Genomic DNA, 15,731 nt, shown 5'->3' on the forward strand with positions numbered 1-15,731 from the left:
AACTGGGGGAGACAGAGGTGCAGTGCTTATGCCGCTGGACTAATAACCCAGAGGTCTAGGCTAAGGCTCTGGGGACATGGGTTCAAATCCCACCATGGCAGCTGGTGGAATTTACAATTCAATTAATAAATCTGGAATTTAAAGTTAGGCTCAGTCATGGTGACCACGAAACTATTGTCGATTGTCGCAAAAACCCATCTGCTTCACTAATGTCCTTTAGGGAAGGAAATCTGCCATCCTTACCTGGTCTGGCCTACATGTGACTCCAGACCCACAGCAATGTGACTGACTCTCAAATGCCTCCTGAAATGGTCTAGCAAGACCCTCAGTTCAAGAGCAATTAGGGATGGGCAACAAATACTGGCCTCGCCAGCGACACCCACATCCCATAAAAGAATAAATTTTAAAAAACCGCATGCAGTCTGGGCACCTCAGTAAGGATATATTTGTTCACCAGAATGATACTAGGGGTTAAATGAGTTCAGAAATAAAGACAGCTTCTGTAGTCCAGGCTTGTATTCCCTGGATGTACAGAAGACTGAGGAGTGATCTAATTGAAATCTTTAGGGACTCGGGCGGGGGGCTGGGGGGTGGTGGAGCAAGTCCAGGACAAAGTGGGTGTAAAAGGACTTGTTACAATGAAGACTGTGTAATTGGAGTGTCCAAGTGCTTCCTGTATATTTTACCATTCAAGTTATTTGGGTCTCTCAATAAAGTATTTTTGGGGTGGTGGGGAGGAGTTCATACAGGGCTCACTGGAGTTGACAAATAAAGTCTAAGTGGATTATACAAATTAATGATTCTACTGTTAGATTTCTCCACATTGCCAGTCACACAAGTGCAGCAAGTTCTGACTAGGGGAGAAAAAAAAAGTGGATACGAAATCAATACACTATCAAAATAATGTCAGCATTAACGATGCTTTGCAAAGGATCGACAGTCATTAGATTGGATTCCACGTGGGGGAAGTCTTGCTCCTCACACTTCTGAAACTGATAAGTGTTATTACGTTTGGACATTGCTCCAAGAGACACGTTGTGTGCGTAAGGTACAAACACTTTCTGGGGACAGTACCTTTGGTACCAGGAAAGAGACGTCTCTCTCGATTAGATTACATTTTCTTAAAACGCATGCACTCAGTCAAGGCAGCCACAAAGCTGTTGACTTGTTAACTGAACAATGCAAGCCAAGCATTAGCAAAGGTGATTCTAAAGAAGCTTTCAGCTCCCTCTGTTACACTAAATGCGGGGGTGGGGCTTGAAAAACGGAGTTTGTCCTGCCGGCTACACCAAGGTCAACACTGGCAGGATGGCGGTTGCCATGGAAACCTTGGCGCTGGACATTGGTCCACACTCCATCGCTGTAGCCCTTGGTTGCATCCATCAAGAGGGGTGCAGGGCACATCTATCTCACCCTAGCTGCCCCCTTTTATCCTCGGAGTCAACCAGGGGCCCTCAGGCACCCATAGGGAGGACCAGCAGCCACTGGGTACCCCGGGGGGGCCATCCACCCTCCGGCCCATCCAAATCCCCTCTTCCTGTGACCCACAGGTGAAGGAAAGAGCACCAGCCCCATGGCAGAGGGCACCCGCCAAACAACAGGGCACAGCAGTCAGCCTCCAGCTCCTCTGCGGGTGTTGGGCAAGCACCAAGGTGCAGCGGTAGGGGTTAGGAACGTTACAAAAAGTTAGGAGCACAACGGTGGCAAGGTTATTCTCAACATGTATATAATGTTCACAAATGTAAATAGAATCGCACCCGTTTCACATCCCCTCTCGCGTATGTCTCCTCCTTATGAGGAGCTGTGTTGCTGACAATCAGGTGTAATGCCGTGGGCCCCTCCCCCACTCACTCGTCGCAGATATCACTGTCATGGGCCTCTTGTTAAAGTCGTATCACCACAGTGCGTGGCGCTGCTGTTCCAGGTCACTCTCGTCATCAGGTGATGCCTTGACTTTAACGTTAAGGGTGTTTATGGAACCGACGAATACAGAAACGCTCAGCTCACCCACTGTTTTAACGTAATGGCTGAATTTGAATATTATATTGTTAAATATTAATTATATTAATTTAGCTGATGCTTTTATCCGAAGCAAATTCATAATGATGTTAAGTGCCAATTTGAAGGTTCTACTGTCATTGGTCTATATTTTTAGAAATGATGCTGCAGACCAGATCCAACCCACAGGCTGTAGGTTCCCCATCCTTGCTTTAATATTTCAAGGTAGTGCTGTGGGATCTTTCACATCTGGCTAAATGGGCAGGCACTGCCTCGGTTTAACATCTCATCCAAAAGATGGCACCTTTGACAGTGCAGCGCTCCCTCAGCTCCGCATTGTAAGTGTCAACATAGAATGCGTGCTCCACTGTCTGGAGTGGGGCTTGAACCCACAACCTACAAACTCGAGGAGAGTGCGGTGCCAACTGAGCCAAGGCAGACACCACATCAACACTGCCGGCAGCCGCACCTGCACAAGAGGCGGTTTCCCATTTGTCATACTCACCCCCGCTCATTAGATAATCCCGCAGAATTGGCAACCGGAAATTCCCAGCCAACGTGGCCAGGGAAGGCCGAATTCCTGGAAATTTATTGGAAAACCCAGTGGCTTCTGTCCCGAAGTTGCAAAATGCTCCAAAGCAAAAGATGCCATGGGGGTGGTAACCGAAGATGTAGTTCCTGTTGGGGTCAAGGTTGTGTGTTTTCACCAGCTGTAGGGGAGAGAGAATAAAACGCTGCATATAAATGTGGAAAATAAACGACCCAACTTCACCTCATTGATCTAAAGCTCTAATCTGTTTTTATTTGATATGAACGGGCTTGGGTTCCCTATTCTAGAAAATAAAAGAGATGGCTGAAGGGTGACCTAACAGGAGGGGATCTTATGAAAGAGTATGAAAGCTTAAGTATAGAGAAGATGCTGCCATATGTTAGGGAGATTAAAACCCGGGGTCATAAATATAAGATAGTTGATGATAAATCCAAATAAGAAATTCAGGAGAAACTTCTTTACCCAGATGCTGGTTAGAATGTGGAAATTGATACCACAGGCAGAAAGCACAGCTATGTTTGAAGACAGGTCAAGTCACCCACGGAGACTGCGGAGTAATGTGGCTTCAGACTAGCGAGGTCTATCCTGGCAAAGCAGCAGGTCTCGAAATAGACCGTTTGTTTGATTTTGGCAGGTTCAATAAACCAAAGTGGCAATCAGTTTATTGTTCAAATATGTGTACAGTTACAGATGCAAGCCGAGACATGTCTAGACAGTGTCATTGCCTGTCACGTGCTGCACCCGCCCCCACCAAAATCAAGGAACATCCTTCCCTTGCAGACCGGTTGAAGGACATCCCCCATTCAGACCAGTTGCATCAGCAAGGTCAGCAGCAGAACCAGCTCAGCTAACTCAAACTGAACTCTGATTTCCAGCAAGAGTTACTGTGGGAACACTCCCCAACATGAAGTGGAGCTGCGAGATAGATGGTCTACACTGAAGTCAAGAAAACAAAATCAGGACTCCCACTGCCTGGGAGTTTGAAATCCAACTTTTAAAATGGACTCTTTCACGCGCTCACATTATTATATGAAGTGATTCGGCGGTTCTGTTGAGTTAAGATGGTGTGCAAGCCAGTTTGACAAGAGGAGGCCAAAGCCACAAAAGTAGGCATTCAACTGCCAGCCTGGGGCTGCATTCAGATCTCCATTCCGGCCGCACTTTAATATTTCTACAATTTTCCTCAGTAAGGAGTAAATAGTTTGATAAAACTCGAGCTCCTAGAGCTTGTTCCAGCGTTCAATTAGAATCAGGGCACAATCTGACTGCAATTGCTCCACCCCCCGATATCTTTATCTAACACAAATCTTTCCATGTCAGTCATGAAAGTTTCATCTGATCCCCATTATCTGCATGTTTTGGGGTGGGGTGGGGGGGAGTTAGTTTCTCCCAGATTTTCCACTTACTTCTGAGAGAAAAAGTGCTCCTCATCTCACACCTGCAGAGACTCAGCCTAATTAGGTTTTGGATTCCCTGATTACGGTATCACAGATTCTTTACACTGCAGGAGGAGGCCATTCGGCCCATCCAGTCTGCACTGGCTCTCTGAAAGAGCATTCTATCTAGACCCACTCCCCTGTCTTATCCCCGTAACCCTGCACCTTCTCTCTTTTCAGGTAGCAATCCAATTTCCTTTTAAATACCTTGGTTGAACCTGCCCCCACCACCCTCTTAGGAAGTTCGTTTCAGACTCCAACCACCCTCTTGGTGAAAATTTTTTTCCTCACGTCACATTTACTCCTTTTGCTAATTATTTTGAATCTGTGCCCTCTAGTTCTTGATGTTCTCTTGAGTGGGAGCAGTTTCTCACTATTGACCCTGTCCATACCCCTCAGAATCTTGAATACCTCTATCAAGTCAACTCTCAGCCTTCTTTTCTCCAAGGGAAATAGACCCAACCTCTCCAATCTATCCTCATAGCTACAATTCTTCATTCTAGGAACCATTCTTGTGAATCTCCTCTGTACTCTCTCCAATGCCTTCACACCCTTTCTCAAGTATGGTGCCCATAACTGGACACAAAGCTCCAGGTGAGGCCTAACTAATGACCACCTTACTCTTGTACTTAATGTCCCTATTAATAAAGCCTAAGACACTATCTGCTTTATTAACTGCTCTCTCAACGTGCCCTGCCATCTTCAATGACTGATGTACATATACATTAAGGTTCCTCTGTCCCTGCACCTCCTTTAGAGGCTCTCTCTTTATTTTATACTGTCTCACCACATCTTTCCTGCCACAACAAATCACCTTACACTTCTCTGCATTGAACTTCATCTGCCACTTGTCTGCTCAATTCACCAGCATGTCCATGTCCTTTTGAAGTTCAAGGCTATCCCCATCACAGTTTTCAATGTTAAATGAAGTACAGAGGTCTTGTGGCGCAGTGGATAGCGTCCATGCCTCTAAGCCAGAAAGCTCTGGGTTCGAATCCTGCCCCAGGGCTTAATGGCCAAGGAAGATGCGTTCATAGTGTCACCAAACAGGTTGAGTATCAACCTGCAAATCCTTCCAACACGCACCAACGGCAGGTGGTAAGAGTGGGAGAGATTCCTGGAGATGGAAAGAAAGTTGGGGCCTCTAACATCACTAACCATAGCGCCAGACTACAAGATGCATGTAACCACAGTAACTCAGCCTCCCTGAGTGTAACACACCACAAAACCACTAGAGGAAACAGTCTTTGTATTTATAGCGTGGGGCAACTGTCACAATCAGAGCACAGCGCAATGAGGAAAGGTCACTGCCTAATGCCTTCCAGCCATCATACACCGAGGGGCTGGAAATAATGTAGGACCCCCTTGGGTTGCAATGCCTGCAAATATTAAGAATATTGAAATTGTATTAAAGCGCCTCTGGGTGGAACATGCTGTATGGAGAAAAGTTGAATTTTATTGCACTTCCTGTAACATTCATATGTTTGTATTCTTCCCCAGAGAGCAGTGGAGGCAGGGTCATTGAATATTTTTAAAGTGGAGGAAGACAGACTGTTGAACAGCAAGGGAGTCAAAGCCTATCGGGGATAAACGGGAATGCAGAGCTGGGGCCACTATCAGATCGGTCATGATCTTATTGAACAGCAGAGCAGGCTCGAGGGGCCTAGTGGCCTACTCCTGCTTCTAATTTGTATGTTCGTATGTTCAATTTGAAATGTACTTCTGCAAATTTTATGAACAGAAATACATCTTTGGAAAAAGAAATGACATTTTAAATCCCTTAATCATTTAAATTACCTTGGCTAGGTCACCCTTAAATGTTCTAACCTCAAGAGGATGTAAATGAAGAGTATGTGCCTTGATCTGAAACGAACAGTAGAGGTGGAAACCCTCTGCCTGAATTGCTGCCGAACACCAGTTTCAAACATGGAGTAAAAATGGAAGCTGCTTAAAATTAAAAACTGAAAAAATTGGAGAAATTCATAGATCAGACAGCACCACACAGAAAAAAGAGAATTGACTCATCAATACAGCCAGGTTAGGCCAACCTTCAGAAGGAAAAGTAGGGATAAACACTTATTCAGGGTAGAAAAGGAAGTGGAAAGGAGCAGAGATAGTGAGCCTGGTGAAAGGGTTATGTCAAAAAAAAAAAATGGCAGTAGACAGTCTGGTGAATAGAGAGGATGATAATGTGTGAAGAGAGCGCAAATTCAAATGGAGGCCCTTTGCCTCCATGAAACGTTAATTGCCCTGTTTCGATGCTTGAACACCGAGAACAAGAAGGGTTCAAGAGACCTTAAAACCTTGAACCCCCCTGCTCCCTTTCACCCCGAGAAAGCTGTTGAGGCTTTAAAAATGTAAAAGCTAAGTGTTTGACAGATTTCTCTTTGCAAGGTTTCTAATAATTATTGAACCAGCCGGGTAGATGGAGTTAGGATTATTGCAAATCAATCTTATTTCTCATCTACATGCTGCCCCTCATCAACATCATCCAAAGACAGTGTTAATTTTCACATGTGCACTGATGACACCCAGCTCGACCTCACCACCACCTCTCTCCACTCCTCCACTATTGCTAAATTATCAGGCTGCCTATCTGATCTGGATGAGCAGAAACTTCCTCAACGAAATACTGGGAAGACTGAAGCCATTGTTTTCAGTGCCTGCTCCACTCCCTAGCTACTGACTCTATCCCTCTCCCTGGCAACTGTTTGAGATTAAGCCAGTGTGTTTACAAACTTGGTAAGACTTCCAACCTCCGATGTAAGCCCATCACTAACACCACCTATTTCCGTCTCATTAACATTAACCGACTTTACCAGTCTCAGCTCATCTTCTGCTGAAATGTTTGTTACCCCCTGGACTTGATTATTCCAATGCTTTCCTGGAAGATCTACCTTCTATAATTTTGAGGTCATCCAAAATTCTGCTCATGTCTTAACTTGCAGGAAGTCCTGTTCCCCTCATCACCCCTGTGCTCGCTGACCTACACTGGCTTCAGGTCAAGCAATGTCTTGATTTGAAAATTCCCATCCTCGTTTTCAAATCCCTCCATGGCCTCGCCACCCCCCCCCCATCTCTAATGTCCTCCAGCCACACAGCCCGCCCGAGATACCTGCGCTCCTCTATTTCTGACCTCATGTGCATTCCTGATTTTAATTGTGCCACTACTGGCGGCCGTGCCTTCAGCTGCCTAGGCCCCAAGCTCTGGATTTGCCTCCCTACTCCTCTCTGTCTCCCTACGTCACTTTCCTCCTTTAAGATGCTCCTTAAAACCTACCTCTTCGACCAAGCATTTGGTTATCTGACCTAATATGTCCTGCTTTGTTTTATAATGCTCCAGTGTTTGCCTTGTGCCTTATCATCACATTAAAGGTGCTATATAAATGCAAGCTATTGTTGCAGTAGCATAATGAAAATGGCGGAACAGGCTTCAGTGGATAAATGGTCTCATTGAGGAATTTTAGGATGGCTTCCCTTCCTGAGATCCAAGGAGTCAGCGGAGAACACGTCCCCCCCAGTGCAGCTGCTGTGGAGCCACTTAATGCGTTAGCTGGTTGGAGGCGGGATTTCTGCCCCCTCACTCGGGGAGGAAGTCCCACCTCAGAGAGCTGCCAGCCAATCCGATCGATTGCAATCAGCAAGCGGTCCCCAGAGACTAAGTCCTGAGGGGTCCGGGGCTAGGTGGGTTTTGAGGGGGGGGTGGTGGGGGGGGGGGGAAGGTGGTGTCTCAGGGCGGAGTGGGGAGATGAGGCCCAGGGTTAAGGGAGAAGTGGGTGTTGGTGGAGAGGTCGGGGGTGTGGGGGTGGGAGGACCTGGAGGGGGCCAGTCCTTTTCCAGTGGGGGAGGGTGTGCGGTGCCTGATGTTAAAAGGAAGCTGCTGATGGAGGCAACGCCACCCCCCCCCCCACCTCCAACCTGAAGCCTGAGCAGGGTCACTTTTCAGGCTTCTTCCCTGCCCCTGAACTCCTCCCACCAGCCTGAAAATCGAGGCTGGGTAGGAAATGGCTCTTAAAGTGGCCAATTATTGACCACTTAAGGGCCTCAACTGGGGTAAGTCAGGCGGGCCAGCCTAGGCCTCGCCTGTCACAGCGTAAAATCGAGGAGAGGTCAGTGTGGGCGGGAACCCGGTGGGAACGTTATCCAAGAAATTTTACAGCCACACCTTGCCTACAAATCCACTGGTGGGAGAATGTAAAATTCTGCCCTACCTACCCACAAGGAGAGGGAAAAGAAAAAATAAATAAAGGACAAACTTCTTGCACAGTAAATGGTTATGATCCGGAAAGCCATGTCTAGGATTTCGAGGGACACAGGTTCAATCACTGGTTTATAAAAGGAGCTTGGAAAAGCATCTGAAGAGTGAAAAAGTTGAAGGGCTCCAGGGAAAGTGCAGGGGTGTATCTGGGACAAGCAAGGCTGTTCTTGCAGAGAGTCATCACAGACATGATGGGCCAAATGGCCTCTTTCTCTGCTGTAACCATTCCATGAGACACAGAAGGAGACAAGCTGATCCCATGTTGGCAAACAGAAGGCATGTGAAATTCTTGCTCGAAAGCTGTCCGTAACCTTTCCAGAACTTTTGCAATTTTAAGTATAATCAAACTGCATTGCATTTTCGCAATATGAGCCACTTATGCAAAAATTGCAGTTTTTCCAGGGTTATAAAACTGTTGAACAATTTTTCAGGTCATCCTAGTTACTGTACGGTCTGTGTAAACAGTTTGCCATCTAACACACATGCCAAGGGACATTGATCTTGGACTGACTTTTCTTGCTGCCATTTTCTGTTATCTACAATATTGACCATCCCCACCCCAGTACCCACTCCTGCCAACTCTCCACACAGGATAAGTTGTGCTCTCCACCATCAACACTGACTCATTTGGGATTCAACCACACCCCACAAATGTACAATGGTAAAGGATACTACCAGCTGGGGAAACAGGTCTGTAAAGCCCTTCCAGTTAAGGTGACTGCCAATTACAATAAGTCTACCCTGCAATAATTTATATCTCTATAAAACCTTTAACAAAACAGCCCAAGGAGATTCAAAGGAGCATTATAAACCAATGTATAACAGCTGAGCCACATAAGGAGATATTAGGTCAGACGACCAAAGCTTGGCCAAAGAGGTAGGTTTTAAGGAGTGTCTTAAAGGAGGAGTGTGATGGAGAGAAGGAAATTCCAGAGCTTAAAGAACAGGCAATTAAAGTTACAGCCACCAATGATTAAAATCAGGGATGTGCAAGAGGCCAGAATTGGAGCTGTGCAGACTCGGCAGAGGGCTGTGGGGCTGGAGGAGGATACAGAGATAGGGAGGGTAAGGCCATGGAGAGATTTGAAAAATGGGAAATAAAATCGAGGTGTTGCTTGACCAGGAGCCAACATAATCCAGAGAGCTGAGGTCTGATAGGGAATGAATCTTGTTGAGAGTTACCTTCCCCAAGAAGGGGGCTGGGCTAGTGTTTCCCTCTTCTCCTGAAGGCAACACGACAAAGGTTGACAGGTTTGTAGCATTTAGCCCATCACGTCAATGCTATTTAATTCAAAACCAATCCCATTGCTCCACTCTCTTCCTATAGCCCTGTATCTTCCCTCTCCTACATTTATCTATTGACTTTTCCCATTAAATCTTCTGCTTCCGTTCCATGAAAAACATTCCACCCTCTCTGCGTGGTGCCATTTCACCCAACCCCTCTCCCCACGGAGGTTGGTAAATTGGGAAGATGAACAATAGGAGCAAGCGTAGGCCATTCGGCCCCTTGAGCCTGCTCTCCATTCAATAAGACGATGGTTGATTTCTGACTTGGACCCCGCTTTCCCATCTTACCCTAAATTCCACTGCCATGACCCTCAAAAAGAAAGACAAAATTAAGGATCATTCATTACCAACCAGGGTTGTTGACCAGGTGGACCCACGCATCTGCCTTCAATTGCACTCTCCATAAGGACTGAAATCCTTATACATCAAATCAACTGAACTCGGTTGGGAGTGGGACTGGGATGAGAGTGAGTAAAATTATGCCCATCAACAGCTGAAATTTTAAATTGGCCCCTATCACAATTAAACAGCAGAGTAAGTGGGTACAAGACCCTGGAGAATTTTTGATCAAGTACATGTTTGATACTGGAACCATGACTACACTCGACCTCATAGCCCAGTTTACCAGAATGGTGTCTTGCCCTGTAAGGTTCTAAGATCTCCTGCCCTGCAGAATTCGCTCTTCACCAGCTCTGCCATGGTTATTTCAAACCCCTGGCTGTTTTACAATCATACTGTTGTAACTTAAACCCTTTCCAAGGGTTCAACTTATTGTCTGGAGGAGTGAGACCAGTGTTTGAGATTACACCAGGGCTGACATATACATCATATATGGACTTGCGCACAGCAAGCTCCCCGAAATATAACCACATTTATTTATTTATTTTAATGATGTTAATGGTGAGACACAAAAGCCAGAGGGGGAGAAACATGAGGAAAATAATAAGACCATAAAACATAGGAGCAGAAATTAGGCCATTCGGCCCATCGAGTCTGCTCCGCCATTCAATCAGGCTGATAAGTTTCTCAACCCCATTCTCGGGGCAAGGTCAAACAGGGGTGAAATCTTCACACACACACACACACAAAAAAAGTGATTAGTAGAAATCAGGAATATGTCACCACCCCCACACACAAAATAAAACAGGCTGTGTATGCTGGGATACTGGGAATCCCAGTGTAAAAAAACAAATCACAGTGATCAGAGCAGCCTGGAGACAGTGAGAAAGCCATCCATGGAATTTTGCATCTCCCCACACAACACAGCCCCCATCACAGCACCAAGATGTCAAATTCTGCCCAACGGTTTAGATTAAAAAATGACTAACAACTTTCTCCCCTCCCCCCTACCCAAGTTTAAAAGTTTAGTATTAGATACATAACAACCGGGGGCAGAAAATTACGCTCAGCGAGCATGTGCGCACACGACCCAGCCGAGCGTAAAGAGACACGTGATGATGTCAGGCGAGCGTCCCCCACATCGTCGCGCGGTCCCGCCATATTTCGTTTGGCGGGCTCGCACCCGCCGACAATTAAAAATTACCCATTAAAGGCCATTAAAAAAGTTAATTAAATTCTAATTTACGCCGACCGTCCATCCTAACGGTCGGCGGGGCAGGCAAAAAGGCCAAGCGGCCTTTACGTCTTTTCTTAAGGAAACCTCATCCACAGGTGGAAAGATGTTTCTGAAGCAAATAAATAAATAAATAAATAAATAAATCACAAAAATTTTACACTTGAATTAAAAACAAGTCCCTGCTCGTGTGACAGACACACGAGGGGACATGTTTCATGACGTTTATAAGATCTTTAATTTTTTTAAAATCCGAAATCAGTTCATTATGTAGCACACACGCGTGAAAGTTGTGCTCCCTTGGCTTACACTTCCCCCCTCCCCTGGCTCACACATCCCCCCTCCCCCGGCTCACACTTCTCTCTCTCCCCTCCCCTCCCTCCACCCCACCCAACCCCACACAGGCTGCTCGCGTTTCACGCTGGTTGGGCCTTAATTGGCCGGCCAGCGTGAAATTGCCTTCCAGGCCCGATCACAGGCTTCCCAACAGCCCCTCGCCCGCCCGCCCTTACCAAGTGTGCATGCCAAGGGCAAAATTCTGCCCCTAGTGTCCTTAATCCCTTGTGAAACAAGCGTGCTGGTGGCTGGAGCCCTTGCCAGAGATACGTGAACGTGCAGCAGAATTCGTGTGTGCTATCAGCCATTTCAGTTCAAATTGTTGAGCAAATATTGTAAAACCAGCAGATAAGGGAGACAGGGTGGGCATGAATTTGAGCACACAGGCTCCACATGCACATTTCAGTGGCGAGGTGAGGTAGGCACTGACAAACACATGCTGCAACTTTTCCACTGAGTTACTCAACAGTAATTGAAACAAAGTCCAACCAATGTTAGTGATCAAAAGTCTGCGATCACTCTGGTCCAATTGGCAGGGTGGCTATCATACTGTCTACATATTGATAAGCACCTTTTACGAGGGGCATCGTTGACTCTGTTTGCTTTGATCAGCAGTAATTGCTCTCCACTTCTATTACCATTTAAAATAAAACAAACTTGCATTTTTAAAGCACCTTTCACCATCTCAGGATCTCCCAAAACGCTTTCAGCTAATGGTTTTTTAAATTTATTTGTTCATGAGATGTGGGCATCACTGGCTGGGCCAGCATTTATTGCCCATCCCTACTTGCCCTTGAGAAGGTGGTGGTGAGCTGCCTTCTTGAGCCGCTGTAGTCCATGTGGTGTACGTACACCCATAGTGCTGTTAGGGAGGGAGTTCCAGGATTTTGACCCAGCGACAGTGAAAGAACGGCGATATATTTCCAAGTCAGGATGGTGAGGGACTTGGAGGGGAACTTGCAGGTGGTGGTGCTCCCATGTGTCTGCTGCCCTTGTCCTTCTAGGTGGTACCGGTCATGAGTTTGGGAGGTGCTGTCTAAGGAGCATAACGTAAGCATAGACATTGTTGTAGGAAACACAGCAGCCAGCTTGCACACAGTTGATCAGGAGCTGTTGGCCGAGGGATAACCATTGGTCAGGCCACTGGTGAGAACCCTATGCTCGTCTTAGCAATAGTGCAGCGGAGTCTTTCACATCCACCCGAAAGCCAGGGCAGCCAGGCCCTCAGTTTAATGTCTCATTTGAAGGGTGGTGCCTCAGTCAGTGCAGCACCCCCTCAGTCCTGCACTGGAGTACACATCCAGCACTTGTGCTCGAGTGTCTAAGAGTAGGGCTTGACCTCTCGACCTGCTGACTCAGGGGTCAAGAGTGCCACCCACTCAGCCACAGCTGACACCCTATTGAATTTGCTCAAGATGGCGATGGGAGAGTGAGAAATTTGACAGAAAGACCAAATTTTAATTCCACGATCATGTTGCAGAAACAGCTCCAAAGCATTTCTGCAAAATCACAAAGCTGTTAGGAGTTGAAATTGCTATTTAAACGAACTTGGCGAATGGACAATCAGCTGTTAATCTCAATTATACAATGAGCTCTGGTCTGCAACGCACCGTCTGAAAGGGTAGTAAATTTCCAAAAAAGAATCAGACATTTATTTACGAGGGGAAGAATTGCAGTGCTGAGGAATGGGACTGGCTGTACAGCACTTTCAAAGAGGTGGCACAGACATGTTGGGCCAAATGGCCCCTCTGTGCTCTATCAGTCTAGGGTTTCCTGTATTTGCTCTTTACCACCGTTGCCAAGGTTATTTGCATTATGGCATAAAATGAAAGCCACGAATGGTTTAATCAATTACATTAATCCGACCAAAATCTGCTCAGTCATCTAGTTCCAAATGGAAACAATTTGCAATTAACTGCTCGATAAATCTTTCCCAATTTTGGGGCAGCTGGTTGTCAAATGCCATCAGATCTCAAAGAATTTGCATTTCAGTCACTTGTGAACAGATCAGGTACTGCAGGAGTCTCTTAAAAAAAAGTGTGGAAAAATTGGATTCACTCAGGATTCAGAAGGCATGTGTGGGGTTTGTGGGGGGGGGAGGGGGCAGGGAAGACAAAGCGGCTACATGTGTCTCATTTACACAGTTTGATCCAAACAAGATTGACAGCTCCAAAAAGCTTCCTCTCCTCCTCCCAACCCCACCAAATAACCCTCCTTAAAAAGGATCTAGCAAAAGTCAACCACAAAAATGGGACAGTCAATTAGCTTAAGGACCTGATCTCAGAAATTACATTAAATGGAAGGTGCCGTTCTGATTTTGCAGAAATGCTGTTCCAGTCACTACAAAAGACATCCACTGCTCCACCACTGACATCTGTGTCTTCAGTCACCCACTGGTGCTGCATTGTCATACTCCTTCCTTCTAAAACTTGCTTAGAATCTTTTCCCTAAGGTGTCATTTTACCTGACCCTCCCTTTCTCCTCACGCACAATCCACCACTCTGTAAATTGTGAGAGATGAGTATCAAGCTTTCTAGATGTACAAGCAGTAACTATAGAACTCACCAAGAAAATTCTGCTGGTCAGTATTTAAAGGAAAATTATGAGTGCATTCAAAAAAAGTATTTATAAGCGACTACAAATACCTGAAGTAAATCTGCACAAAACATTGACCAATTCAGATTTGATACAAGAAAACAATTTTTTCACCAATCCAAATCCACATAAACAGGATTAATTATGGATATCAGGTTAAACGATTACTCAAAGAGTATAAACCAGTTATTTTCTGCAGGCATCTGTTCTCAGTGAAATGACCTAACGTGTCTTTAAGCATCAGGAAAAAAAATCAGTACTTGGATCTGCAATGCAATGACTAGTGTTAGGCGTCAACACAGAGATAAAAGCTAGTTAATTGTCTGAATGTTTTGCTATTACTGTATAGTTAAAGTCCAGATACAGGTCAGGGAACGATTGCATGACGGCGCACACATCGTACAGGTTATTCCTTTCATTCCCTGGTTGTGAGCTGCCTTCTTGAACCGCTGCAGTCCATGTGGTGTAGGTACACCCACAGTGCTGTTAGGGAGGGAGTTCCAGGATTTTGACCCAGTGACAGTGAAGGAACGGCGATATATTTCCAAGTCAGGATGGTGAGTGACTTGGAGGGGAACTTCCAGGCGGTGGTGGTCCCATGTGCCTGCTGGTCGTGGGTTTGAAAGTTGCTGTCGAAGGAGCCTTGTTGAATTTCTGCAGTGCATCTTGTAGATGGTACACACTGTGGTGGAGGGAGTGAATGTTTGCAAATTGGTTGCTGTGTTTCCTACATTACTTTTGAAGTGTGGTCTCTGTTATACTTAAATTGGCTGTATAGAACTTTGGGTGCTTTGAAGTATGGGCGCTACACTTTATAATCTAGGCAAAAAGAGACAGTTTTTTTTTTGTTCATGCGATGTGGGCATCACTGGCTGGGCAAGCATTAAATTCAACTAATAAATCTGGAATTCAAAAGCTGGTCTCTGTAACGATGACCATGAAACAATTGTCATAAAAACCCATCTGGTTCTCTAATGTCGTTTAGGGAAAAATATCTGCCGTCCTTACCTGGTCTGGCCTACATGTGACTCCAGACCCACAGCAAAGTGGTTGATTCTTAATTGCCCTCTGAAATGGCCGAGCAAGCTGCTCAGTTCAAGGGGCAATTAGGGATGGGCAACAAATGCCGGCCTTGTCCACGATGCCCACACCCCATGAAAGATCAAATAAAACAGAGGCTGGGAGCCGATATATTGAGCTCAGGGGTTGATAAATGAACGGGAGTTTAAATTCAAAGAGCAATTATTAAAAAAAAGTGTCTTTTTACATCCCTTCTCAATAGAAAGGTTACATTTATATGGCACTTTTCATAACCGAGTCTAGTCAATGATGTAATATAGGAAACATAGCCAGTTAGCACAAAGGAAAGCGATTAAGAGAGTTTAGATGAAGGGTAAATATTCGTTCTGGACACCAGGGTCAGCTCCAACTGCTTTCCTGCAAAAGCACACCATGGGACCTTTTAAGTACACCTGAGGGGACAGGTGGATTCTCGATCCAAAAGATGGCACCTCCATCAGTGCAGCACTCCCAGTGTACGGGTATGTAGCATGGGGAGGGCCAGCCTGGATTTTGCATCTTAAGCATCTGGAGTGGGACTTGAACCTGTGACCATCTGACCAGTGGAGGGCACGATACTGGTGTCTATGACACCAGCAATACCGCAGAGCCTTACTGAAATGAGCTCACAAGCTGATT

The 15,731-nt window shown here is 45.8% G+C and overlaps 1 protein-coding gene across 1 annotated transcript in view; it reads right to left on the minus strand.

Annotated features, from left to right (window-relative positions):
* Positions 1–15,731, minus strand: part of dgat2 (diacylglycerol O-acyltransferase 2) — a 38,182-nt gene that overhangs the window by 11,624 nt on the left and 10,827 nt on the right. Inside the window, exon 5 of the mRNA XM_041199732.1 lies at positions 2,504–2,708. Coding sequence (XP_041055666.1) covers positions 2,504–2,708 — 205 coding nt within the window. The remainder of the gene's footprint in view (positions 1–2,503; positions 2,709–15,731) is intronic.

The sequence above is a fragment of the Carcharodon carcharias genome, chromosome 11 (genome assembly GCF_017639515.1).
Source record: "Carcharodon carcharias isolate sCarCar2 chromosome 11, sCarCar2.pri, whole genome shotgun sequence".
Classification (NCBI taxonomy): Eukaryota; Metazoa; Chordata; class Chondrichthyes; order Lamniformes; family Lamnidae; genus Carcharodon; species Carcharodon carcharias.